At 46.8% G+C, this 27,862-nt stretch overlaps 1 protein-coding gene across 1 annotated transcript; it reads left to right on the top strand.

Annotated features, from left to right (window-relative positions):
• Nucleotides 1–2,245: 2,245 nt before the first annotated feature.
• Nucleotides 2,246–27,862, top strand: LRRC74B (leucine rich repeat containing 74B). The gene is made up of 11 exons (XM_050924371.1): nt 2,246–2,368; nt 3,553–3,712; nt 5,369–5,511; nt 7,525–7,657; nt 11,631–11,837; nt 14,631–14,740; nt 18,865–18,980; nt 20,718–20,796; nt 22,010–22,105; nt 24,906–25,022; nt 27,723–27,862. Exons 1-11 carry the CDS (start codon nt 2,246–2,248, stop codon nt 27,741–27,743), a joined length of 1,305 nt encoding a protein of 434 aa, XP_050780328.1. The 3' UTR covers nt 27,744–27,862.

Below are 27,862 nucleotides of genomic sequence, written 5' to 3'. Positions count from 1 at the left end.
TCGGGGTGTGGATTTTCCATACCACCAAGTGACACAGTTATATCGCCAAGAGTTGGTGCCCTATACCAAGCAGGAGAGCACAGCCATGCACCAGGTCTGAGGGTAGCAGATAAAGGATACAGAGGTCACAGCAGGGGTTGGGGCATGGCCTAGCCAGGCTGAGAGGCGTGGCCAGGGTGGAGCCGGGACACTGAGGGCACAGTGGGGTGGAGGTGGGGCACTGGGGGCACAGCAGGGCTGGGAGGTGTGGTGGGGGGTGGGGCACAATACTGGGGGCACAGCAGGGGTGGGGCTGGGAAACTGAGGGCACAGCAGGGACGGGGGGCACTGGGGGCACAGCAGGGGTGAGGGGCGGGACCGCGATACTGGGGACACAGCAGAGTTGCGGGAACACTGGGGGTACAGCAGGGGTGAGGGGTGGGACCACGATACTGGGGGCACAGCAGAGTTGGGGGAACACTGGGGGCACAGCAGGGGTGAGGGGCGGGACCGCGATACTGGGGGCACAGCAGGGACGGGGTGGGACTGGGGGGCACAGCAGGGGTGAAGGGCAGGACCGCGATACTGGGGGCACAGCAGAGTTGGGGGAACACTGGGGGCACAGCAAGGGTGAAGGGCAGGACTGTGATACTGGGGGCACAGCAGAGTTGGGGGAACACAGGGGGCACAGCAGGGGTGAAGGGCAGGACCGTGACACTGGGGGCACAGCAGAGTTGGGGGAACACTGGGGGCACAGCAGGGGTGAGGGGCGGGACCACGAAACTGGGGGCACAGCAGAGTTGGGGGAACACTGGGGGCACAGCAGGGGTGAGGGGTGGGACCGCGATGCTGGGGACACAGCAGAGTTGCGGGAACACGGGGGGCACAGCAGGGGTGAGGGGCGGGACCGTGACACTGGGGGCACAGCAGAGTTGGGGGAACACGGGGGGCACAGCAGGGGTGAGGGGCGGGACCGCGATACTGGGGGCACAGCAGGGACGGGGGGCACTGGGGGCAAAGCAGGGGTGAGGGGCAGGACCGCGATGCTGGGGGCACAGCAGAGTTGGGGGAACACTGGGGGCACAGCAGGGGTGAGGGGCGGGACCGCGATGCTGGGGGCACAGCAGGGGTGAGGACAGGATGGCGATACTGGGGGCACAGCAGAGTTGGGGGAACACTGGGGGCACAGCAGGGGTGAGGGGTGGGACCGCGATACTGGAGGCACAGCAGGGACGGGGGGCACTGGGGGCACAGCAGGGGTGAGGGGCAGGACCGTGATACTGGGGGCACAGCAGGGACGGGGGGCACTGGGGGCACAGCAGAGTTGGGGGAACACGGGGGGCACAGCAGGGGTGAAGGGCGGGACCGCGATACTGGGGGCACAGCAGAGTTGGGGGAACACGGGGGGCACAGCAGGGACGGGGGGCACTGGGGGCACAGCAGAGTTGGGGGAACACGGGGGGCACAGCAGGGACGGGGGGCACTGGGGGCACAGCAGGGGTGAGGGGCGGGACCGCGATACTGGGGGCACAGCAGAGTTGGGGGAACACGGGGGGCACAGCAGGGACGGGGGGCACTGGGGGCACAGCAGGGGTGAGGGGCGGGACCGCGATACTGGGGGCACAGCAGAGTTGGGGGAACACTGGGGGCACAGCAGGGACGGGGGGCACTGGGGGCACAGCAGAGTTGGGGGAACACGGGGGGCACAGCAGGGACGGGGGGCACTGGGGGCACAGCAGAGTTGGGGGAACACGGGGGGCACAGCAGGGACGGGGGGCACTGGGGGCACAGCAGGGGTGAGGGGCGGGACCGCGATACTGGGGGCACAGCAGAGTTGGGGGAACACGGGGGGCACAGCAGGGGTGAGGGGCGGGACCGCGATACTGGGGGCACAGCAGAGTTGGGGGAACACTGGGGGCACAGCAGGGACGGGGGGCACTGGGGGCACAGCAGGGGTGAGGGGCGGGACCGCGATACTGGGGGCACAGCAGAGTTGGGGGTGGGGCTGGGCACGTTACTAGGGCACAGCAGGGCTGGGGCGGGGCACAGGGAGGTGCGGCGGGGCGGGGCCTTGCCGAGCATTGCCATGGCAGCAGCACAACAAGCCGGGAGCGGCCGCCCTGCTCCTTTAGGCGGCCCCTGATCGCTGATTGGTTCCATTAGAGCACGTGAGCCACGCTCACCCTTCTCATTGGTCGTCGTGGCCAAAGGCGCGGCTCGTGACCGGGCCGCATGGCGCGTGCGGGGCCCGGCTTGGCGCTGCCCGATGTTACCGCTGCGGAGCGAGCTGGGCCAGGCGCCCGCGGGGGCTGTTGGGGTCCGGCCGCCCAGCCGGCCCCGGGCGGAGCTCAGCCGCGGCAGCGCGCGTTCCGCCGCCTCCTGCGGCGCGGTGAGCCCGAGGCCGGGAGGGAGCGAGTGGGGTGCTGCGGCTCAGCGCGCCTGCGCCCTGCTGCTTGTGAGGGAGCCTGGCGCATGTGCCTGAGTCTGCAGGCAGCCTGGGCCTCTGGCGCTGCCCGGGACACCAGGGGGTGGCCGGAGAAAGGGTGGGGCCGTTTCACCACTGAAATCAGAAAGTGACTGGGTTGTTGGTTTGCCCAGCAGTGACCTGGCTGTCCCGAGGGAGCTGTCTCTTTCCCCCTGCCCTGCTCCAAGCCTGATGGTGTTTCAGAGACTCCCTCTTGGTCTGTGTTCCAGCCCCCAGGGCAAAGTTCTCAGGGTGCAGTGGGAGTCTAAAGGGTTAGCTGGCATGGAATAAATGTGCTAGGCCTGGGTAGGCTTCAGCTACTCTCCAAAATCTGAGCTGCCTTTTTTCAAAGTAAATCTCCAGCCGTTGTGGTTGTGAACAAAGCCTTGCATTTTGTTATGTACACACTGCAAATGCTTCAGCAGAATTGACACATCCTACATTGCTGGAAAGGCTTTTGCTGTTGATGTAGTTCGTCTATCTTTCTGAGAGGTGGTAGCTAAATTGATGGACTAGGAGTTAATCTCATTGGAGTGTGAGATTAACCAAGGTAACGTTTTTGAAGTGCTTAGAGATCGTTGGATGAAAGACGGTGCAAGTGCAAAGGATTTAGACCCAAACATTGTGATTCCAGTTGTCTTTCCTATCTAAGTCATCAGTTCAAATGTAGTATGAGATGCCCAAAACTCACGTGAGGTGTCTGAAATGCATTGTGTGGTGGCGACAGTCCCGTTCTAGAGGACAGGTGGTGCTGTTGTCATACGCTTTGGCAGTTTCAACTGAAAGTGCCTACACTGAATGAGCATAACACAACCCCATATCAATAGAAGTGGTCCTTCCAGGTCAGAGCTGTTGTTTAGGTATCTTCAGTTTCAGACTATGAGTCCAGCTCCTTCCACTAGTACAGAAATAGCTTATGGGATGGATGCCCGAGAATCACTCATTGGATTTCTTACCGTAATGTTAGTAAGAGTTGGCTCAATAATAATGGAAGTTACAAAGTAGCCTTGTTTCTCTCCCTCTCACACTCCTGAGCAATTACTTACCAAGAGTAAGATCTTTACTTTCACTGAAAAGAATTTCTCTGTAACTTTCTTATGTTTTTTAAGACTGTCCCCACCTCGGTTTGTGAGCACTCTGTGCACCAGGAAAAAGATGCTAGTAACAGAACAAACACACCGGATGATTCAGAGGGGAATGAGAGTGAGGAGAAGGCTGATGAAGATAGCGAGAGGGAGGAAGAGTGGGATACTGACCTTGAAATAGAAGGTAACGAAATATCCCAACTGCCCTGATTTGTCCTGTATCTGTAGAACGGTATCAAAACTGGCTGTGAACATGCAGTTTTCCCTGATCTTCTCTAGGTGAAGAGTGAATGTACTCTTAATTCCTTTTTCTTTCTCTTTACACAACAAAGTAAAACCAAAAATAAACACCCCTAGGCAAGGCCGTCCTTAGGCATATGCAGCCGTGTAGGACACCATGAAATTTGGGGCACCAAATTGCCCCAAATTTCATGGTGCCCTAGGCAGCTGCGTGCTGTATACATGGCAGCACCAGCCCTGGCGACCTGCCCTATCCCTCCCCACCCGTGGACTGCACCCACTGCAAGGGGCAGGGCTGTCCCTAGGGGGTATGAGGCCCTGGACAACTCTCTGCTCCGCCCCCATTCCACCTCCTCCCGCAGCGACTCCGCACTCACTGGCAGCGGTGGGAAGTGGAGAAAAGTGGCCCTAGCCTCCTCTACTCTGCCAGCTCCCAGCCATGGTGCTCTGCTTCCTGTTGCCGGTGAGTGTGGGGAGGTTGGAGAAAGGACACCCCCTGCATTCACTTGTGGCGGGAAGCGGAGCAATGCGGCCCCAGCCTGCTCTGCTTCCCTTGCCCCAGCCCCAGCTGTGTCGCGGAGCGGAGCAGCTGGGGCTAGGCTGCTCCACTTCTGCTGGTGAGTGTGGGGGGGATCCTTTCCCCCAAACCCCCTCCCCTGAGTGACACGGCTGGGGCTGGGGCAAGGGAAGTGGAGGCAGCTGCTCCTGGCCCCCTGCTAATCCCCTGGGCCACTCTGAGCCTGTGGAGCCTCCAAAAGTGCCCCACCCCCCCCCAGCTCCTGCCTCCCAGACTGAGAGGTGGTGCTGCATAGGGCACCCAAATGGCTAAGGACAGTCCTCCCCCTAGGAAACTGTGCAAACAGTTTGTGATCTCATTCCCTGACTAAAAAGTTGGGAGATGGAAAAGTTAAGGTAAAGTGCATACGCTCCCTTGTTCATTATGTTAAAGTTCTTAATTACCCATTATACATTATTAATATTTTTGCAAATATAAGGCCACCTCATTCCTTGTGAGAGATACATTCTGGTGAGTCCAGAATGTGAAAGGGTTTCAATCTTTATTTTTATATAATTTACTGAAATAAAAGTGAAGAGGAGGTCTGCACAAAGAACACTTGCTTTTAATCGCATTTAAAATTTTCATTAAATATATACCTTAAATATTGCTTAAATTTTTACAACTTTATTTATATAATTTCTGTTACATTGCTTTTATCTGTATCACTCGGAGAACTCACTGAGCAGGATGCAACTTGTGGACTGAGAGCTTGATCCAAAATCAATTTGAAATCAATGGCAAGACTCCCATTGATGTCAGTCTTTTTTTTTGGATCAAGCCTCTAATGAGGCAGGGATCTTGTAAGTAATTATATGTGATCATGTAATTAAAAACTCTGTCAGGATGCCTACGCAACAACTCTGCTTTCCTGAGTCTTGCCTCACTCTGCTCTGTTAACTTTGAGTGCGTGGGGGCTCTGGGGAAGGTGCTGCAAAAAATATAAATTCTTTAATAATTTTACCAAAAAATTAATTTGGAAGTGCTGTTTTTTGTTTGTACAGCTTGTCTTCTCTATGTCAGTTGTCCCTTTTTCTAATGTAGAAACCAAGGAACCTTTTGACCCAACTGGAAAGACCAGATACATAGCAGCCTGTCAACTATTTGGGGTGGTACCCATATCTTATTTCCTGCGTCACATGAAGGACTCTGAGCTGATTATGAAGCACCATGGACTTGGCCCCCAGGTAACAGTTACAGAAAATAAAATAAATCACTTTTCCCTTTGGCACAATTAAGGCTGCAATGTGTGCGCTGAATTTATATGGTGGTTATGCCAGTGGCTAGGAGTGTGTCTCTGGGTGGGGGAATAATGTACTAATTAAACTAATATTAGCTTTTCACTCTCTTGGTTTTGTGGTGTTTGTTATGTGAAGACCAGCATTAAATATATCATGTTTGGGTGGGAACAAAATAAAACTTGGTGATCTATTGAAAGTTATTGGACTGGCCAGAACAAGGGGACTTCATTTAAACCTAAGGAGGAATAATACATTTAAGAATTTCAGCAAAGAATGGCAAGTAGGGAAGTGACTAAATGGGAGAGGGAGTGCAGTGAAACAATATAAATGTATTTAAGCAGAATGAGATGCCGCATGAAATTCAGCACATTTTAAAGGGAATTTGTCAGCTTTGTCATCTTGACAGCACCTGCCATCCTTTCGGTGGGACGGTGGATTAGATTTCTCCACTCCTCACCCCACAAGAATGTCCAAGGCTTTGTGATAAGATTTTTATCCTCCCTGGATGTACAAAGTTTTTTTGTTTATATATCGTAATATGCGTATGTGGGTCTGTATGCTATATGGTTAAAATTCATAAATTTAAACAACATTCTAAAACTTTTTGAAGAAGTTATGTACGTAGGTTAGTGTCACAGTCCTATCCACGATGGGCTTGTAGTTGCTTCTGGTTTTACACAACTTACTTTGCAGGAACTTTTGGCTTATAAGCATGACTTATGCCGTAAAATGCAACAAGCCTTAATACTCACTTGGGATGGTAATAAACATGGTAGAATTAGGGATATTAGAACTGAAGTAGACCTGTTAGATCCCTTCATTCTCTTATTCCTTGCACTGTATTTAGGGTTGGAGAGTGTAGATTTTTTTTTTTAATTTCATGGATAATGTCAGTCCATTTACTTCCAAATTTAAAATATTTTAATCAAGTTAAGTCATTTATTCCAAACTTAATGACTCTCTATCGGAGTGGCCAACCTGTGGCTCCGGAGCCACGTGCGCCTCTGCAGAGGTTAATATGCAGCTCCTTGTATAGGCACTGACTCCGGGGCTGGAGCTACCGGCGCCAACTTTCCAGTGTGCTGGGCAGTGCTCACTGCTCAACCTCTGGCTCTGTCCCCACTCCACCTCTTTCCCCAAAGCCCCTGTCCCTTCCCCCAAATGTGCTGTGCCCTCCCCCGCCTCTTGTGCATGCAAAACAGCTAATCATGGCAGGCAGGTGGCATGGTGGGGGGAGCTGGGGTGGGGGAGGGCTGCTGACATATTACTGTGGCTCTTTGGCAATGTACATTGGTAATTTCTGGCTCCTTCTCAGGCTCAGGTTGGCCACCCCTGCTTTAGATCCTAGGAGTAATAATAGAAATAAAATCCTAAGTGGTGGTTATCCTAGTATTAGTTACTGATTGCTTGATAGAACTGACGGTGAGTGAAGGCTCCAGGTGTCTTTGAGTTGAAGAAATCTGACATTTTTAACTTTCCCTCTCTATATATTATGAATATTGGTGGTAAACTTTTTTATTATTTCTAGGTGGGTGGAGAAATAACTAATGACACTTACCAACTCAGATTGCATCCTTTTGAACTTTAACTATATTCTGCATTGCTTTTTCCAGTCTAGTTTTAAATCACTCACGCAAGGGGGCTTTGACTACTTTCCTTGAGAGACAATGGGTTAGATCCTGCCTCCATTGAAATTGTTGAGAATTTTGCCATTGACTTCACTGGTAACACGATGGGACTCTGGTGGTGCTCTATTGAACGCAGCTGGAGCCCTCTGCTGCCCATAGAGATCCTTTTCTTTCAGCTGTGTTCTTCGGAAATGCAGCCAGGGCCTGGAAAGCTTTTTTCAATCTATATATTTTTGATAGGTTAAGGAAAACTGAAATAAGCAAACCACTAAAAGTGCTCCTTGTACCGAGTAGACCAGTGAGTGACCCATTATGCTGTCATATGTTCCAGGGTGCCAAAGCCTTATCTCTTTCCTTGATGACCAACACCTCCATCGTAAAGTTAAACCTGAGTGATAATTGGCTGAATGGAGACGGTGCAGCTGCAGTTGCAGAGATGTTAAAAGAAAACTGTTACATTTCAGGTTTGTGTCTCAGTTCAAAGGTAATTCTGTTGTAAGGCATGTATCAGAGTTTGGCAATAAGGTTTTGTGAGAGGAGGAAGTTCTTGTTTGCGTATTTTGCTGATCCCATTGACTTCAGAGTCACTGCTCACATGAGAGAGGGCTACAGAATTGGGCCCTACTTTGAAAAGTGACTACTTAAAATAGGGAGAGCTGAATAAGAAGGCACTGTGTGTATTCATAGCCTTTACTTTCATCAATTAATGTCTTTACTCCTGTTATCCCCGCAAAGCCAATAGCATTCTGGGAGAGGGAGCTGAATTCTCTTCTGGCTCATGAATCAGTAGTGGAACTGGAATTTGGGACAACAGTTGCAGAATATTGTTGAAGATGCATAAGGCAGAAAACACCCATCTTAACTTTCAGATTCCAGGTTGAGTTTGCTAGACTGGCAGTTAAACAGCTGTCTTCTAATTAGGGGCAAGCGGAGCTAAGCCCCCTCCAAAGTGCTCCAGCCAATATCTGTGCTGTAAGCACTGGCCTAGAGTGACAAAGTGGACTTTGCTCAGCTTTGCAACACCTAATTCCAATGGGTGGAATCCACATTCCTGAGTTAAGTGCACTGGCTTTCCAGACAATGCATGGGGAGAGTTAGGTGCCTAAAAAATGGAGCCACAGAAGCTAGCAAGCTGAGTGAGCAGCTGCCGAAGCTGGCCAGTAAAAAGTGGCTTAAGGGAGGTGGTGATGGTGTTCCCTGTATACTCAGTAGCCCAGTGGTTTGAGCACTCACCTCCGAAGTGGAAGAGCTCAATTCAAATCCCAAGACTGCCTGATCTGGAACAGGGACTAGGTCGCCTACCTCAGATATCTGAGATCTCGGATGGGTGAGGTTCCAGGAAGCTGGAGTAGCACTAGCCCCAACAGATGGCTTCTGAGGTGTAAATGGCAAAGCAGGTGAGGGAAGAGTGTGTCCCCTTTTCTATGCACCCTTACCCTCAGTTTATCACTCTGACAACCTGGTAGTTGGGAAGGTAGGAAGCTGTGGAAGCAGGCAGGGAGGATGGGCTGGACACTAGTGTCTGCAGCTTATTTGGGGCACAAGCTGCCATAGTTTTACTTGTAAATTAAGTACATTTGCTCTAGGAACTATTGAGAGACACAAACACGAAATCCTCCATGCCATTTTTACAGTCCCTTTTTGGAACTGCATTTTAATATATAAATATTGATATCTGTTGAGACAGTCATCAGAATTTATTGACTCAAGAACTTAAACCCTTGATTTAATATTTACCTTGAAAGACAATAGATCTTGGTGTCCTCTAAAACCTGTTTTCAGTGTTTTGTATTATAGCAGATAATCCAATTATGTAACAAAAGTAACTGCTGATTAAATAAATTTCTTAACCCTACAAGTGACAAGGTGGGGGAGGCAATATCTTTTATTGCACCAATTTCTGTTGGTGAGAGAGACGAGCTTTCTAGCTTATGCAGAGCTCTTCTTGAGGTACAGTAACAGTGTTTCTTAAACTAACATTTTAAATAGGAGATGTTTAGATTTGAGGGGCAGAAGGGGCAGTTTAAGATTGTCTAGTCTCGCCTCCAGCACTACAGACCATAGAAACTCATCCAGTAACTTCTCCATCAAGCCCATAACTTCTGTTTCAGCTATAGCATCGTTTAGAAAGTTATCTAGTCTTGATTTAAAGAATTAAACTGATGGAGAATTCACCACATCCCTAGTAAGTTGTTCCAGTGATAAATTACTCTCACTTTTAATAGTTTGCACCTTATCTGTAGTCCTTATTTGTCCAGCTTCATCTTCCAGCTATTGGTCTTTAATCTAGCAGAAAAAGGCAGAATGAGATCCATCTGCTCGCAGAAATCTCTTCCCTGGGGAGGTGTTTGTAGACCATGATCAAGTCACCTCTTTCTTGCATAAACTAAATAGATTGAGCTTTTAAAATCTCTCCCTATAAGTCAGGTTTTCCAGGCCACTCATCATTTTATAGACCTCTATCATATCGCCCCTTAGTCGCCTCTGTTCCAAACTGAAAAATCCCAGTCTTATTAATCTCTCCTCATATGGAAGCTGTTCTATACCCCAAAGCATTTTTGTTGCCCTTTTTTTAACCTTTTCCAATTCCAATACATCTTTCTCTAGATGGGGCAACCACATCCGCACCCAGTATTCAAGATGTGGGCGTACCATGGATTTATATAGAGGCAATATGATATTTTGTCTCATTATCTATCCCTTTATTAATGATTCCCAACATTCTGTTTGCTTTTTTGACTGCCGCTGATTTCAGAGAACTATCCACAGTGACTCCAAGATCTTTCTTGAATGGTAACAGCTAATTTAGACCCCATCATTGTGTATATATATAGTTAGGATTATGTTTTCCAATGTGCATTACTTTGCATAACTTCTTGTAGCTCTTTTCTGAACTCTTTCCAATTTTTCAAAATCCTTTTGAAAATGTGGATTCCAGAATTGGATGCAGTAATCCAGTAATGTTTTCACTAATGTCGTATACAGAGATAATAACACCTCCTTGTTCCTTTTTTGATATTCCCCTGCATGTACCCTCAAAGTTTGCATTCACTCTCTTAGCTACTGCATTGCACTGGGAGCTCATGTTCAATTGGTTATCTAAGTCCTTTCCAATGTTCTTGTAAGCATAACCTCTGTTCTTTGTTCCTAGATGTATGGCTTTGTATTTGGCGATACTCATGCATTCAAACGAGACTGCCTTCCTGAACAATCCAGATCACTCTGTAGAACTGATCTGTCCCCATCATTATTTACAATTCCAAGTAGCTTGTGATTAAACAAGATGAGCTGGTTACCCTTTTTTAAGCAGTGCTACTACACTAGCTTTTTTCCAGTCTTTCTGAGCTTCCCCAACGTGCCAAGCAGGGTTCAAATTCAACAGGGAAATATTTTCAAACCCACAGGAGCCCCAGTGCCCCTGCCTGCCCTGCAGCTGAAGCCTGGGGCCCCAAATTGGGTGTGGGGGGAAAGAGGGGCTCCAGGAAATAATGTCTGAGAATTTAAGCCCTGGTGCCGAGGTTTGTTTAAAAAAAAAAAAATCAACATTTATGATTTGGAAAGCTCCTTGGAAAAGTCTTTTGATATTCTTGGATGGAAATTATCCAGTGACGTGAATGCAGATGTAGTGTTAATATTTATTTTACTGTTGCATTTGTAGTGTTTTGTTTTTAGTTGATGAGAGCTGTCCCTTTAAGAGCAGGTTGTGGCACGCTATGTGGGACAGTGCCCAGGCGGAAGATTTTGCATGTGTGTGCAGAGAGGAGGTGAGCCGCAAAATGGTCAGAACTTGGTTTAATAAACCTGTCTTTCAGAAAGAGTCTCATTCTCCAAGGTGTCCCATTAGTGCTAATGGGGTCTGGATGCTGTGGGTGTTGGTAATGATCAACACAGTATTTCCTCTGTGGGGCAGTAGTGTGAATCCTACCCTGCCCAGCAGAGGTTAGAAGGTTCTTCCCATCTAATGGCTGGTTGGAAGCTCCTAGATGAGATGAGTGTGGTGGGTCCTGGCTCTAGCTGCCATAGCACAAATTCACCAACGAGCTTGGGGGGCAGGAACTGTCTTTCTCTTGTTTGTGGACCACCAGGCACAATGGGGCCCTGATCTCCATGGGGTATAGTCAGAGCTCCATCAGCTGCGTCAAAATCACCTTAGTCACTATACATTTGGGAGAGTTAACAGGGTAATTGTCACACACATACACACTAGAGGTGGGCAGGGGGAGTTAAAAACTCAGAAGTCAGAGCAAAAGCCACTATTTCAGCTTTTCTTTAAAAATTAATGATTTTTGGGGAGGCAATCTTATAATTTTTTATCCTTGAGGATTGGCAATACTGCTGTAAAAGTTTGCTATTGCAGCGAACAGCTGGAGGTTTTTCTGACATCTTCCCTTTAGCTAAATGGTGATTTTGTTCTTGGGTTTTTTCCCTCTCCCCCAGATGTTGATTTATCTGACAACAGACTGGGAGTTAAAGGAGCCGCGGCCCTTTCTGCTATGCTTCTGGAGAATACAACAGTTGTTACCCTCAAACTTTCAGGAAATGAATTTAATGACCATGCAGCTAAGTACCTAGCCGATGCCCTCCCGGCCAACAATAAAATGGAATCTCTGGATCTGAGTCACAACATGTTTGGTGACACATCAGGTAAAGCAGTGTCTTTGTAGACCCACACGTTGTATAGTGTTATCCTGCTGCAAATTCACACTCCAAGTGGTGAAAACTGAACTCCTCTCTTCTCCCAAAACCTCCTTGCTCCCTCCCACTTTTGTAACCACCTAAAGCTCCACCGTCCTCCTTACCACCTAGGCATATAACCTCTGTGTCATGTTGGAATCCTTGCTCATTAAACATTCACCTCTTCCTCTAAAAATCCATCCTTTTCTCTCTATCCACCATTAATCTTGTCTTTCTACATCATCTCTATCTGCCACCTTTTGAGATCTTCCATGTTTCATTATGTCCCCCACAGAGAATGGATCAGCCAAAAATATCTCCTCCTCCTGCCACTCAGAGCATGTCACTCCCTTCTTTGAATTCCTTCACTTGACATCATCTCAGTTTCTGTACTAAGTTCATGTTTCTTGTTGTTCACCTTCAAAGGCCTGAAAAAGCTCCACCTGCCTCCATCTCTGCCATCATTGTCTCCTGCTCTCTTCAGACCTAAGCATCTTTTCTCTGTCCAACTCTTAAGTTTTCTCTTTATGCTGGGATTCACTCTCTCTCCTCATGCACTGAATGGCCTTCCTCACATCGTTCAGATCCCTCCTTTCAAATAACTTGTCCCAGGAGGCCTTTCACTGAGAACAGAATGAAGAACTGGGAGAAGACGAGCAGAGCGTAGAAAATTGGGAAGAACAGAAAACCCAGGGGAAAGAGGACAGAGTCTGTTTAGAGATAGAAGAAGAGGAAGAAATAAGGATGCAGAGAAGAGAAAAGAAAAGCAAATAGAATAAAAAGGCCGCTGCTCCTGATGAAATAGGGAATGAAATGAGGTGATCTGTCTGGGACTCCAGGCATTGGGCAAATACCGATTCATCTTTCCTACCCTTTAATGTGTCTTCATTTTTAGTTCTGGAAAGCGGGAGAGGGGATGTCAAGCGATGAGAGTGACTATCCTGTCTTCCCTGACCCTCCATGGCTGTCAAAACTGCCTGGCTTGAACCTCTATTACCTCTGGCCAAAGGCCCCCCCCCCTCCCCAGATCAGTCAGGTTGTGGAAGGCAAAAAGGGGGCGGGGGGCTGTAAAAGAGATGGTTGAGCTGAAGAGAAAAGCAGGATGAAAGGCGGGATAGATCAAGACAGGGAAAATGGAAGACGTGAGTGGGAGTGGAAGAGGTAGAGGGAACCAGAGAGAGCTCACTTCTGAGAGGGGAAGGTGTTGGCAAAGCAGGAAGGAGAGATGAACCATGATGCCATCTTAAGCATGGATGTGTGGCTGCATTACCTACTTCTATCTGTCTCGTGATCTTTGACCTCTCTAGAGTATTAACTCACTCCACAAGATCCTTCTCTGCTTCTTAGCCTTTCTTAAGATCATTCCCATTGCAGAAATATATAGAGCTGTGACTTGGACGTGCATTCATACATTTGCTGAACGCTATGCAGTCACTCATGCCTCTGCTTCTGATGCCGTATTTGGCTCCACTGTTCTAGCTTCAATCTTAGACTCGACTCCGAAGCCTCCCTCCTTCCGTAGAGGGAATTGCTCAATAATCATCTAGAGTGGAGCACCTATAGGGGATGCTACTTGATGATGAGATGGTTACTCCCCCTGTGCAGTAACTGTTTTTTTCAATGTGTGTTTTTGTGGGGGATGGTGCAGAAGTGGGTGTTAGATGGGATTTGACTGTGGAGCTCAGAGGGCTTGGAGACTCGGTTTTGAAAGGGTGTTCAGGGATAAGGGGCAGCCTGGAAGTAGGCACGGAGAAGTTGGGGAGGGAAAGTGAGGGATATTTGTGGAGAGGGTGCAAAAGGATTACAAAAGGAGACCAGGTCTGGGGTGTAGACTGGGCAGTGTGATGTAGGGCTTGAGATTAAGGACAAGACGTTTGAATAGAATTTAATGGGCAAGGGAAGAATGTCCATTGACTTCCAAATCCTTTGCCACCTATAGCCCCCCATTGAAATCTGTGGGTATCCCCTCCCCTTAGAGCCCTGAGGGGCAAGAGAGTCTTTCTAGGACTGGAGGAGGGTTTGAATTTTTTTTCTCCTCACTTTGATTCCTTCCTTCCAATCCTACTCATCTCCCTCCCTCCCTTCCTCCTCCTTTCAGGGTCACCCCTTCGTTACTGGCTCCGGCTCTCCTGATTTCTCAGTGGTGAGCTCTGCTTCTCTTTGGTTTTCCTGCAGGCTGATGCTGTGTCCCTTTCCTATCCTCTCTGCGAGCCATTCTGCACTCTCTTCCTCTTTTTCCCTTGTGGTCTATTGCTTTATCCCCCCAGTTGAGCCTGATGTCATCTCTCTCCTCCCAGAAACCTTCTCCCCTCCTTATCTGTTTCAATCCCACTGAGCCTTCTGCACAGAGGAAACCTCTCAACGGTTGTAATCTCGCTTGAGGGTGCACCAGGGAGCACAGGGTTGAGGAGCACAGTGGAATTATTTTGTGTGGTGTAGGCACTACTGGTTCTGGACTTCAGCCAGCCCACGAGAATGGCCCTGCTCTGATTTTGGCCCTGTTGGGCTCTGTTTTGCATTACGAGGACTTGTCCTTGTACCACCTTTTATGGGTGCTTAGTGGTCTCTGACCACGTGGGGCCTGTTTTCTGGCTCTTCCTGCAGCCCCGGCTCTGTGCTTGAGCCACAAGATGCATAAAAGAGAAAAATCTTCTGTTTTCATTCTCACCCAAAGAGTTTCCTGCGCTAATCTGAGCTTCCTGCCCAGCTGAACCACCTGATCCTTTCCTGGGTCTTCAAAAATTTCTTAACCTGTTTCGTAAGGTGAGCTTCTTGGAATGGCAATAGCAGAAAACACTGGACTAAAGGAGCTTAATATCAGCTGGAACTACTTCCGTAGCCAAGGAGCAGCTGCCTTAGCCAGAGGCTTTGAGGTAGGAAGTCTGTGTTATCTCCCATTTTTGCACCCTGTAATACTCATGTTAAGCTTCATCTGTCTGAGTAAACACTGCCATCATGACCTGAACATAAAAAACTATGAAATCTGGAAGTGTATAGGCCTTGAAATCGGAGTGATAAAAATCACGATTTAAAAAAATTAAATCTTGATTTTCAATTCCATTTGCAGTTTGAAGTTCTTCCCCCGATTACTTTCTTCCCATTTTATAGTCTTAAATTGCTGAAATGAATGTTTTATATAATTTCCAACTGTTAGTAGAATTTCTGATTGTACATAGTTTCCCCCTCCCCACCCACTGAGGTTTCACACTTATGTAACCCTTCTGCCCCTCTGAGTTGGCAGCAACAAGGGCCGGGTTCAGTATCCAGGGGTTCCGTTTCGATAACACCATGCATAACCAGCTCGAGTCCCCACCCAGTGACCTGGGACACTTACATACCACCCCCTGGGCGCCTCTAGGAGGCAATACTTCCCCTCTCGCAAGCACAGAGTCTGAGTATAGCAAAATCCTTTTAATAAAGGAGGGAAACAATGCGGCATCACATTGGAGAAACACCACAAACAGGATTATAACACAAACCATAAGCAAAAACCCACCTCCAAGTACATTTGGCAATGTTCTTTCCCCCTTAGGGTCTTAAGTCCAATCACCCCAAAATCCAACAACCCAAAAGTCTCTGGTCAGTGCCACCCCAGAGTTCATAAGTTTATCTGCAGAGTTTTACCCTCGCCCCAGCCTGCGTGGAGATGGGGGGGCCCACACATGGTGGGGGGGCCCACACAGAGTGGTAAGGGGCACCTTACGTGGGCCAAGACTAACTGCTCCACCTCTCCGTGGAGTCCTGCTACAGCCTTCACCACGACCAGCTCCACTTCACCAGCTGTGCCGCTCCTCCAGCCAATCCGTGAGCCACTCCAGCCATCACCACAAACCGCTCCACTCCGCTCACTGTTCCGTGGGCTGCTCCAACATGCTGCAAACTGCTCCGCTCTGCCAGCCGCTTAGCGATAGGCCTTCAGGCTCCCCCACTGGTTAGCACAGCACTCAGTGCTCTCAGCTCAGTAATTCCAGCTCTTTAGTGATTTCAACTCTTAGCGATTTCAGCTCATAGTAGGGGAGCCCTGGTGCTGGTGCACCATAGGCCCAACACGAATTCAGCTCAGCAGCCTTTAGATGGACTCCTAATGGAATCAAAATTAGCTCTACTCTTCAACAGTGGAGAGAGGAGGATGTGCAATTGGTGTTCCAGGCCCTCCAAAAGGGGCCCATACCATCAGGTACACACACCAGTCCCCAACCTCTCTCAATTCACTGGGTTTTGGAACCTGTGTCACTTAATTTATATTGAGACATCTCTGTCATAAAGCAGTCTCATAGTTCCTCATTCACATAATCAGGTGACAACACTTTATTTATCCTGCCCCAATAACAGAGAAATTGGGGATCCCAGAGCTGTCAAAATAACCATCCCAGGCTGCCTTGGGCTATGCTGGGTGTGCCCATGCAAATACCTGAGATTCCACACTTCCTGAAATTCTTGCCATACATCCCATAATTCATCACTAGATGTCAGGGTAGGGCTCATCCTGACTCTATTTACACTGAAAATGCTTATTGAAGCTGAAAAAGACCAGTCCAGGGCCTTATTAACATCCTTACTGTGAGACCAGCACAAACTCACACACAGATTGATAAGCAAACTGCCTGGACTATTTTCGCAATCAGCCCACCTGCTGACATACTGCACTTCCACATGCCAAGAAAGCTGAAACATTTCAAGGCTGTACTGCTCCCTCAGGGTAAGCAGTTTGAAGTTGATGGGACTTGTGCTCCTAAATAATTTAGGTGCTTTTGAAAATCCCACTCAAGGGGACTTAAATCTGAGTTTAAGAGCTTAATTTTAGGCTCCTGGTTTTGAAAATGTAGGGCTGCGTGTATTCAAAAGTTAGTAACTTTATTAATGTGTTGAATAAGTCTAGATAATTTTACATTGTTAACATTGAATCATTTTGTTTTGAAGTGAGACAGACTTCACGCTGCTCAGACACAATTTTAAACCATTACTGAAAACTCTTACGCATATGCTTAACTTTAAGACCATAAGTGGTCCCAGTGAATGGGTAGGACTATTCATGCTGATAGTTATATTCTGATCTGGGATCAGGGCCTTAATTTTCAATATTTTTATTTTTGTTTATAGCAGTTTTATAACATTCAAGTAAAATCTCCTACTAGAAGTTGCATTTTTTTAAAAAAAATTAGCTCTACTCTTTAACAGTGGAGAGTTTCTTTAATTTAATTTCTTGCAAATTTAAATTAAAATTTATAAATAGCATACATTTTCAAGCTATTTTATAAAGCCTGAACCTGACTTAATGATTTTTTTTAAGTCAGATGATTCAGATCCATTCCAGATTAAATTAGTAGTTCAAGATTAAATTTGTTTCTTTATTTAAAAATCGTAGACAATTCCATTCATAAAACTGGTGAGTACATCAGGATGGCCAGGAAATGCCAGCGTTGAGGCTGTGTGCAACTTTACTTCTCTCCAGTTGTGCATGTGCTTTATCATGCTGTTTTTAATTCTCAGATTATTTATCTAATACGATACATTGTACTACATTTTTTTCCTACCATTTTATATGATGCATCTTGCAAGATTGAGGAGGAGGGGGATCCAACAAGAGAAAAATGAGCTGCAGAGGAGACAGTTGTTCACTTCCTTTTTTTTCATTGTGTTTCTTTTTGTTTGTTTGTGTGTTTCATTCTGATGAAGATACTCTGCCTGGCTTTTGTGTGTGTATTTGTAAATATAGGCAGATATTGACATTGGAAAGCTCCGATTTTGACTTTCTTGTTTTGCTGGAAGAATCTGAGGTGAAGTGACCAATGAGCTAATGACATCACAAGAGATTGAGACCTGAACAGTTGAAAGAGGAAGAGATTTCTAGTCAGATTGCTTAAAACCTGTGGGGTTGTTAATACGTATTTAACTCAAGCTGCCCACTCAACATCAATACCCCCTTTCCTTTCAGATGAGGGCTGCCATTATCTAGTTCAGGAAGCAGTTGCCCTGCACAGAGAAGACCAGGCTTGATATTCCTGAAGGAACTGCCCCACACCACCAGAAAAGCATCTTAAAAATCCTTCCTGACTTTGTGATTTTTTTGGGGCTGATTGCATGATATTTTGGTGTCTGACTCATGACTTGAACTGTCCGGGTTAGTAGAGTGACCACATGTCCCGATTTTATAGGGACAGTCCTGATTTTGGAGGCTTTTTCTTATATAGGTACCTATTACCCTCCACCCCCCCAACACACACACTCTGTCCCAGTTTTTTACACTTGCTGTCTGGTCACCCTACGGGTTAGTAATACTGGAGGCATCCAGACTGAGCTCACTGGCACGATCCCATCCCAGACTGTTCACTCAGCACTCTTACGCTTTACTGCTCCTTCTTTAGCTGTCATCCTGCCCCTTTTACAAGGAGTTGGACTAGGTGCTGGGGACTGCGCTGAGCATGGCACCAACGGTGTGGATCTCATCGTCCTGCGAACCATCCAGTAGCGCCCTCAAGAAAATGTGCTAATTAGCCACTAGCCCCCCCTCGGCCAATAGGTGTCCCCACTGAACAATTCCCTCACTTGTGAGATTCTTTCTGGGCTCAGCTACTGGGCTCCAGCAGGCACTAATCATTTGTGCCGTTCTCTGTGAGACTCACAACCTACTTGCATGTGATATTGACATCAAACAGCAGCTGTGGTTAAGTCAAGAAGCTGCCAGACCTGTGAGCTACAGGTGGGATCTTCCAAAGGAGAGGAGAGGGGTTGAAGGAAGAGGGAAGCCTGGCACTTTAGGAGGGTCATGTAGGGAGAAGAAATTTTTCTGAGGTTCACCCACCACTAGTTAGGATTGTTGGTATGAAATGTCCTTTGCTCAGTCTCTTCCTCTCGTTCACTTTCCCTCTGCATTTATTTTTAACTGTGTTTTGGAAGCATGGGCCATGGAAGGTCATTCTGCCAGGGCGACGCAGATGGCCGTTTCTGTCCCAAGCTACGGTGAGGTTTTTTACAGTACTTCTGGCTTGTTCCATAGGCAAACGTATTCCTCAGAGTTCTGGACCTTTCCTACAATGGCTTCAGTAACAACGGAGCAGCTGCCCTGGGGGAGGCCCTTAAAGTCAACAACGTGCTGGAAGAGCTCAACATTAGGTGAGTCAGGCTCAGGTCATGATGTAATACGTCCCCCGCTTCAAAGTGAGAGTGCCCCCCGGTGCTGAAACCCTGAGCAGCCGTTTTATGTATAAAGGGGGACGGTCTTGCTGGTGCTAAGATGACAAAGGGAGTTTGGCCAGGAAATTTCTAGTTGGGTAAGATCTGTTGGCATCTGTTATTTACTGCTCTGCCCTCAGTCATGGCTGCCAGGTCCCCAGCTCTGTAGTCAGCCTGGTGGCCCCAGAGAAAGTGCTGGTGTAAAGGAGTGAGGAGGATTACTGGGAACAAGGTGACATTGTTACAATCTTAAATTGGGAAGGAAATAAATTGATTCCATCTGGCTGGGGAGGATGGATGGAAGGAAATCTAGGGATAAGGATCCAGGGTTACTAGCACCTCTGGAAATGAGAAGAAAAGTGAAATGGGACTTTGGCGTTTAGAGGGCACCTTGTGCAGCAGGAGAGAGAAATCTCCGGTTTGTGCTCACAATGAGAGCTGGACAAGTTCCTTTGTTCTTCAAAGCACTGGCTGATGTACTTGGAGACCTGGGACTGGCCTATATAATAAGAATAGTTAGATGTGAGAAATATAAATAAATAGGTATATCTCCAATTATTATTATTATCTCCTAGAACTGGAAGGGACCTTGAAATGTCATCAAGTCCAGCCCCCTGCCTTCACTAGCAGGACCAAGTACTGATTTTTGCCCCAGATCCCTAAGTGGCCCCCTCAAGGATTGAACTCACCGCTCTGGGTTTAGCAGGCCAGTGTTCAAACCACTGAGCTAGATTTGATCAGGCACACACACAGTGGACATGTTATGCTAGGAACCGATTCAAAGAGGAGGCTGATTGATTCAGCAAAGGGAGAGTCAAGAAAACAAGAGGCTGGTGAAGTTAGTGGAAGAGCCATGAGACCGAGTGATTTTCAGAGAGATGCAGTTATGGAGACCATGAACATAACCAGCAATGGTCATGAGACAGGCTGTGAGCAAGGGGGTAGTGGCCAAGTACTCCCTGCAGTGTAAAATCCCACAGGCGAGCTGGCAATGACCCTCCCATCCCAGTGCATTAGGTGCCAGTGGGACCTAAGCTCTGACAGAGCAGGCAGTGGCTGCTGCTATGCTAGGGGCTACCTGGATATATTCACGAAATTAAAATTTCAGGGAACAAACTGTGAGGTTTTAACTGTCGCACTAACAATAAAAGCAAATGCTCAGAAATAGACATGAGCTAAGCAGGGCCAGTCCAAGTCAGTATTTGGATGGGAGACCTGCAGGGAAAACTTGTGCCCTTCAGGAAGTGGGGTAGCTGCGGAATGCTGTGCTGCTGGAGCTTGCTCTACAGATGAGATTTAAAACAGAGGCCGTGAGCATCCAGGGTCACTAAAGATCTCACAGCGCTTTCCGTGAGAGTAGATACATTAACACAGGTGTCCCAGACAGATACGTCTACTCCCTGCAACTTCAGCTGGAGATGGGATTCTTTGTCACTTCCTCTCCTTCAAATTGCGTATAGAGAGCTGTTAACCTCCTGCTATTAATGCCCCTCCAGATGTGTCTGCATGTCAGTGGTGGGAGAGGTGATTCCCTGTACCTTTCCATGAGTTTGTAAAGCATGTTGTCCTCCTGTTGCGCCTACTGTAGTAAATGTCTCCGTGACAGTATGGCCCTGGCTGGTGGGTGGAAAACACGGAATGAAAAATGTACGAAGTCTCCCTTTTCTCTGTTCTAAGCAATAACCGCATTTCAGTGGAAGGAGCTCTGCGCTTTGCAGTAGGCCTGAAAGAAAACCGGACTCTGAAGAGCCTTAATGTGAGTAGCTTTTTTAAGCAGACATTGGAAAACACAGTAAAATGTATATTTAACCTGTCACTGGCATGAGTGCTCATTGAATCAGATCCTGCATGAGCCATTCTGCAGCAGCAGCAGGGGAGCCTTTAGCATCAGTCTGTGAACTGCGGCGTGCAGATGGTCTCATGTAGACAAGGAGTGCTTGTATTCAACAGTCTCTTGAATTCCAGTATTTTATACCCCTCCCCCTACATGAGCCAGAGCCTGCAGCCTGCTGCTCCCTCTTCTGCCCTGCAGGCTAGCACCTTGCCGTCCAATATAAAGGGTGATCTTCCTGGCCTCTGCAGTCAACTCCTTACTTGGCAGCCACATTCGCTGCACACATCTGGGAGCTGGAGGGAGACGTGGTTAATGGCCACTGGGTGTCTGACCTGTCCCTCAGCGCAGCATAGTGGGGCAGACACTCTGCTCTGTTCTTCCTTTCCATTCCTCAGACAGCACAAAGGGAGTTTTGACTCTCAGGTGAAGGTGGTCATGGAGTGGGTATGACCAGGTGTACTGCATTATAGATATTCCCAGCTGGTGTGTTGCTCTTTGGGGACCACTGGCAGCTCTCCTATGGTAGAGTGGCCTCCAGGGTCAAGCAGAGAATTATGGCTCCATAACCCGCTCTCTGACAGCTTACCCCTTCTTCCGCATTGCTGCATCCAGCTTCCGCTGGGCAAAGAATCTTGTGCTAGTGTAAAACACAGTCGAGGTCAGTTACACATAGGTAAAGTCAGCCAGTGATGGTGTATAAAGGGAGAAGAGGAAGAAAGGCAAGGATGGAGCCTTGTGGGAACCCCTACATGGGATGAGGAGAAGAACCAGAAGAGAGTGGAGTTGTGGATGCTGAGGGAGGACAAGACGACCATAATAAGGTTATGTGGTTGCTTTACTGAGGCCTAGGCACATCCTGATCATCCAAAAAAGCTACTTTTTTTTTTTAAATAAATTTGGTTCTTGTAGACATGAGATTTTCAAATAGTCATCACTATCCATTCTTATCACTGTGAGTTCCTGCTTTTGTTCCATGCCCATGGCATGTGCCTGAAGACACTTGAAAAGGACGATTTTGCTCTGTAAAACAGCTGCAGTTTGAGGTGTGAGTTTCAGATATCAAAGAAAGGGGTATGAATGAAAAGAACATGCAATCTGTATTGTTCCTATTGTTGTTTCCTGTGTCTGCCTTTAGATGGCCAGAAATCCCATGCAGAGTGAAGGCTGCTTTGGGATTCTCAAATCATTACAAGCAAATTCCGGGGCCGTGGTAGAAATCCTGGACTTCTCAGTAAGTGTTAACAGTGGGGGGCAGGGGCAAGTTTGGTCCTTCCAAAGGAGACTGGTCTGAACTATAAATAACAGTGCCATCAACATGAATTACTGCAGCGCTATCATTGCAGGCCTCTGTGAGCTAAAGGACCATATCTGAGTGGGCCCCCAACTTGAAACCATGGGCACCTAAATACCTGTCCAAACATCACCCTTGGATGTTCACAGTGGCACGTAGGTGCATAAATGCCTGATTCATGTGCCTACATGCCAATTTTGAGCTTCCAACTGTAGGATATGGATGTCCAGGTGCATAGGCATTGCCCTTTTACACACTATTCTTGACCTGGTCCTACTAAAACAGCAGAACCTGGAGGGAATTTGAGCTACTGCACATCCTGAAACCTCTGGAAAAATCTGTCACACCTGGTCTGTGAAGAACCAAATAGTTTTATAAAGATTTGTGTCCCATTTTCATTAAAACTAAGTGCCTTCAGCTCATGATCCTAGAGGATGTGGAAGCTCAAAGAATTTTATCTGAGAATACATTCTCCCACTGGCGAAAAGGGCCAAACTGAGAGCTCTGAGGAAGGCAGGCCTTTGTCCATGGATATGGCATGGGCAGTGTTGGTGCAAGCTTCCTCACAGTACCCTGTCCATGTGCCTCACCCCTGTAACTAGGTGAGATGGGACTTCAGTCTGTGGTCCATTCCATCCAGAGCCTCTCTCCTAAGGTTTGGCAGCTGGTCCATGCCAGGTGTGACCGTTCAGTAACAACTTCTAGTCACAAGTGTCCTGGGATGCATTCATACAGTGACCTAAGGCTAAGAGTCCATTGGCATGTGGGCTGCCAGAGCTGCTGGGTGCCTTCTGAGACCATCTGCAAAGCGGGGTGTTGATCTGAGCATGCTGTCTACACTGGGAGTGTGCGCAGTCTGTTCCGTGTGTGAATTTAATAATTATTTGATATTGTCAGATAACAGGCTCACATGGAATTATTTAATCAAAGATTAATACAGCACTATTCAGAAGGAAGACCCACTTTATCTACAGGGGATGGTGGTGAAGTGAAGGTAGTTTGGTCCCTTCCTCTGTACCTGGTGGAATACTGACATTATTCATTCCCAAACTACCTTTCCAACCCTCTTTCCTTTCATTGGGTGTGAGATGAAACTCCTTTTTGGGAGGAAAAAGTACTTTCCCACAATTAATTTTACTATATGTTCTGTTTTCCTAATTGCTGATGGAATTTCTTTTATGATCCTCAGTTTACCTGATTGAAGAGTAAAAAGGAATCTCTTATCCAATCATTATTACTAACAGCTATGACACCAACCGTTCTTGATGCATTGAAAGATGTTTTTAACTCATTATTATTTTGTCCATTACAGAACCCACTCGGTTTTGTTTCTCATATACTTTTGTAGACAGTGTTCATTAGGTTGAGGGGTCCTTTCCCTGGATACCTGGACTATATTAGTAAAGTCAGGGTAAAAAGTAGGGTTAAAAGATTACATGCACTCCATTATTGAATTCATTTTCCTTTCATCCATTAGGTTAAACTGAAGGACAAAGAACTTTTTACTTTCAATTATATATAGGGCAACAGATACATAAAATAAAGACTTTTAGTTAGTATATAAAAATTACAATTTAACATACAAAAATCATAAAAAGTTAATATTTACTAACAAGACAGACAAAGATTTGAAACAGACACTGTGGCACCTTTCTATTTTTCTCTATTTTTTGCCTGTAAAAATACAGGGAAATGAAATCCCAAAGGTATGTGTTACTGAAAAAGGAGGGTGGATTATGCAGGCCCAAAGTCAGAACATTCAGAATGATTGTTTCTGCAAATAGCATAGTTCCACCGCATTGCAGCTATGCAACATGGCATAATAGCACATTGAACAAAGGCCAATATTTGTAGTTAGACCTATTGTGACTGAGCTGCAGATACTGTGGTACCCATAACAGCTGTCTGACTTGTGTAGTTATATCATAAACCAGCGTCTGGTTTTAACAGAGGGTCTCCTTCTATTTAATGTTTGTTTGCCAACTGCCTCTTTTCAAATGTTTTTGTTGATGGCTTATTGTTAATTTATAAAGAAAAACACAGGTTATAATGCTCTCTTAATTATTAATAGAGCAACAGCTGCTCCCTGTTCCTTACTGACCCGTTGCATTCTGACTGGCTGAGAACAGATGAAATGTATTCTTCAGCCAAAGAGAGATCTGGTTATCCCGCCTGTCCCAGTACCCCCTTTCAAATGCTATTCCTCATGTTCTTACAAGCCCTTCTCCTGAGCCTGCTCTCTGCTCCAGCACTTTCCTGACTCCTTCCTCAGGCTTTGTGTGAACTCTGCGGACAGGCTGTGTATTGCATTTTCTACCTCACCCTCATGCCATGTTTTATGCATTTCAGCCACTTTGTGCTCTGATCATTCTAGAGACACGGCCCTCAACAGAGTTGTGAGTTGCTTGCTTGGAATCTCATGTCCTCCCTTTTTGACTTGTCAGCTGCTTTTTCCCCTTTTCCTCGTCTTCGCGTTTCCAGTTCTTCTCCTGACAGTTGGGGCTAGTTTGTTTCATGTTTTGTTTTATATCCACCAGAGCTGTGGCATTGCCACTTGCTGGTGAACTGGTCGATGGCTCAGGTTACTGAGCTGAAGGAGCTTTGTCAGAGCTTGCATTAGTTGCATGGATGCCTGAGAGCAAGAATGTGTTGTGCTGCCTGTCTTTGCTGTTGTGACGCTTACCTTTAGAGAGAAGGTAAATCGTACTGTACGCTGATCTGTGATACTTTCTCCCTCTAGGAGATCCCTGTGAACAAAGACTTTGCAGACCTGTGTGATGCTGTGAAAATGCTTTTCCCAGATCTTCAGATCAGACATGGTGGAAATGCAACATTGCACAGAAAAGACCAACCGAAGGTTGAGATCCAATCTTGGTTCAGTGTGGAGGGTGATTCATAGAATCCCTTGGCCTAAAAGGAACCTCTTCAAGGTCATTTTGGGTAGGTCTGCCCAGCCTGCGGAACAGAGACTCCCAGCCTGGGTAGACAGACTTGGGTTTGCAGGGCTCGCGCTAGTGCTCTAAAAAGAGCTGCGTAAACAGCACTTTGACGTTATGACTTGGCTTGGCTACCTACCTCCTAAGGCTTCAGAGCCCGAGCTCCCACCTGAGCTGCAACATCAAAGTACTGTCTGTGCCGCTATTTTTAGAGCACTAGCGTGAGCCCCACAAACCCAAGTTTGTCTACCCAGACTGAGAATCTTTTCCACAGGCTGCCTGTGTAGACATACTTAGTCTATGCCCCTGCACTGTGGCAAAATCCTAATGTCACTGACCATCTCCAAGCCTTGATGTGAGGCTACAAGTGCCTCCCATGGAAACATTTGCCATTCACTCAGTGATGTCATTGTTAAAAGCTTCTCCTTGCTGTAGCTTTAAATTAATTGGACTAGATTCACTGCTGTGACCTGGTGCTGGATCTCACCAGCAGGGCGTCCTCCTGGTGCAGGACAGTCCCCAGTGGGTACAGAGCCGGCATAATTAGCTCCTTACTCTACCTTTCTCCTTCAGTCTTCTGCACAGGGCCTTTGTCAGGGCAGGGAGGGGGCTTGCCTGGAATACTCTGTGCCCAGCTGCACCTTCTGCGTGGGGCCGTAGCCTGCTGCCGTAGACTAGGGCAGCCTGAAGACTGCATTAATCTAGGCTGGGGCCGTGACTAACATAGAACCAGACCCCAATTCAGGGAGCCACAGTCAACATCTTTTCATAGATTGTAAAGCCAATAGGAACCATTGTGATAATCTAGTCTGACCTCCTGCATAATACAGGCCATAGTATTTCACTCGGTGATTCTTGCGTTCAGCTCATATCTTCTGCTTGAGCAAGAGCAGATCTTATTGAAAGAGCCTCCAGTTTTAAGGCTTTGAGAATCCATCACACCCTAGGTAAATTGTTCCAGTAGCTAATAGCCCTCACACCTTATTTGGAGAAAGCGAATGGTGCAGTGTGTGGAATAGGACAGTATCCCTTAAAATAGTTTGTGGGCCCTCTAGTGTACTCCGTGTTCTGTGCGTTGGTTTCTGGCAGCTTCTAATCAGAGAAGCAGTATAGGTAGCTAGACCTGGAATGTTTGCGTATATTCAGTAAACACAGTTATTTGGGACTCAACTGTGTTTGTGCAGATTCTTCATATTTTATTTGTTTTGTAAAGACCCAACAGATAGCATAGTGAGCAGGACACTAGACTGGGACTCAGGAGACCTGGCTTCAGTTTTCAACTGAGGAAGAGATTTCTTGTGTGATGTTGAGGAAATCACTTAGGCCTTGTCTACATGAGAAAGTTCCACCAATTAAACTTAAACTGGTTTTTAAACCAAGTTAACTAAATTGGTGCAAACCCCTGTGTGGACACACTTGTTTTGGTTTTGCTTAGGTTAAACCTGTCCCTAATTGATTTAAGATGAACCAAAATAAATCTGATTTGTACCAAAATAAGTGTCCACAAAACCTTTTTACACCAGCATAACTAACCTGGTTACACTTGCTTATGGCAAGATTTAACTTTCCCATGTAAACTAGTCCTTACTCTACACTGTGCCTCATCTCTGAAAAAGGGATGGGATACCCTCACAGGAGGGTAGGGGCTTCTGAAGATGAACTTCATTAATGAGTGTGAGGTGCTCAGATGCTGTCAGAGAGGGGTATATAAATACCAAAGTAAGTAGATTATTTCCAGTCTATTTACCCAGCTTCAGATCCCAGCCTTTGGATCTCATTCTTCCTTTTTCTCGGAGATAAGAGAACTCTGCTGTCAGAAATCTTCTCCCTTTGTAGATCATCGTAGGCTGTGATCATCCCCTCTTAACCTTTCTTTGAATAAACTAAATAGAGCTTATTTAGTCTCTCGCTATAAGGTAGGTTTTCCAAATCTCAGATCATTCTTGCAACTCCTTTTCTGAGTTTTTAATCAAATTTATCAACATCATTTTTAAAGGATGGACACCAGAACTGGATACAGTATCCAGTAGTAGTCTCACCAGTGCCATGAACAAGCCACCTCCTCTCTCCTATTCCATATTCTCCAGTTTATACATCCAAGGAGTCAGTGCCTTCACTCTCTTAGCCACCACATCACACTGGGAGCTCGTGTTCAGTTGGTTTCTGCCATGATTCCTTAACTCCTTTCTTCAGTCACTGCTTTTCAGGGTACAGTCCCCATCCTGTAATCTGTGTTTTTGGTTCCTAGATCCATTGCACCTTGCATTTGGCTATATTAAAATTGTAGCACCAGGAGGTATCAAAATGCCTGGAAATCATAAAACAGTACAGGCACACAATATTAACTCTTCCTTCAGTTTGATAACAATAGCAACTGGGAATGGAACAGTACCTTACCCCTCCTTGACCATTCCTCTGTGCCCATCACAGCTTCACATCAGCATAAAGTTCTATGGACCCTTATGGTGCTTTGTGTAGAACCACTGATTCATTGTCCAATTTTTCTAACAATCCTACAAATATTGGGTTCATGGCGAGCCCAGCTGTATAATAGCAACCTTAACTTCACCGTAACAAAGTTTGGGCTGAGTGTGAATAAATGGTCTTTTTCTATTCTGTAGGTTTCCCAGGAATTTTCGTAACACTACATGTGCTCAGTGGAATCAAAAGTCTTCCTTTTATTTGTGACTGGAATTGGATGAGCCTTGGACACACCAAAATATGTGACCCTTTGATGATTCTTTCTTTTGATCTATCTTAC

This window comes from Gopherus flavomarginatus, chromosome 15, assembly GCF_025201925.1.
Source record: "Gopherus flavomarginatus isolate rGopFla2 chromosome 15, rGopFla2.mat.asm, whole genome shotgun sequence".
Lineage (NCBI taxonomy): Eukaryota > Metazoa > Chordata > Testudines > Testudinidae > Gopherus > Gopherus flavomarginatus.
This window is presented reverse-complemented; position numbering and strand designations above follow the sequence as displayed.

Bases quoted from the DNA above. Each gene is read 5' to 3' on its own strand.
- LRRC74B (XM_050924371.1), top strand. From the start codon at position 2,246: ATGTTACCGCTGCGGAGCGAGCTGGGCCAGGCGCCCGCGGGGGCTGTT. The intron at 5,512-7,524 runs GTAACAGTTACA...CATATGTTCCAG, and splicing joins ACCATGGACTTGGCCCCCAG to GGTGCCAAAGCCTTATCTCT. The intron at 11,838-14,630 runs GTAAAGCAGTGT...CTGTTTCGTAAG, and splicing joins CATGTTTGGTGACACATCAG to GTGAGCTTCTTGGAATGGCA.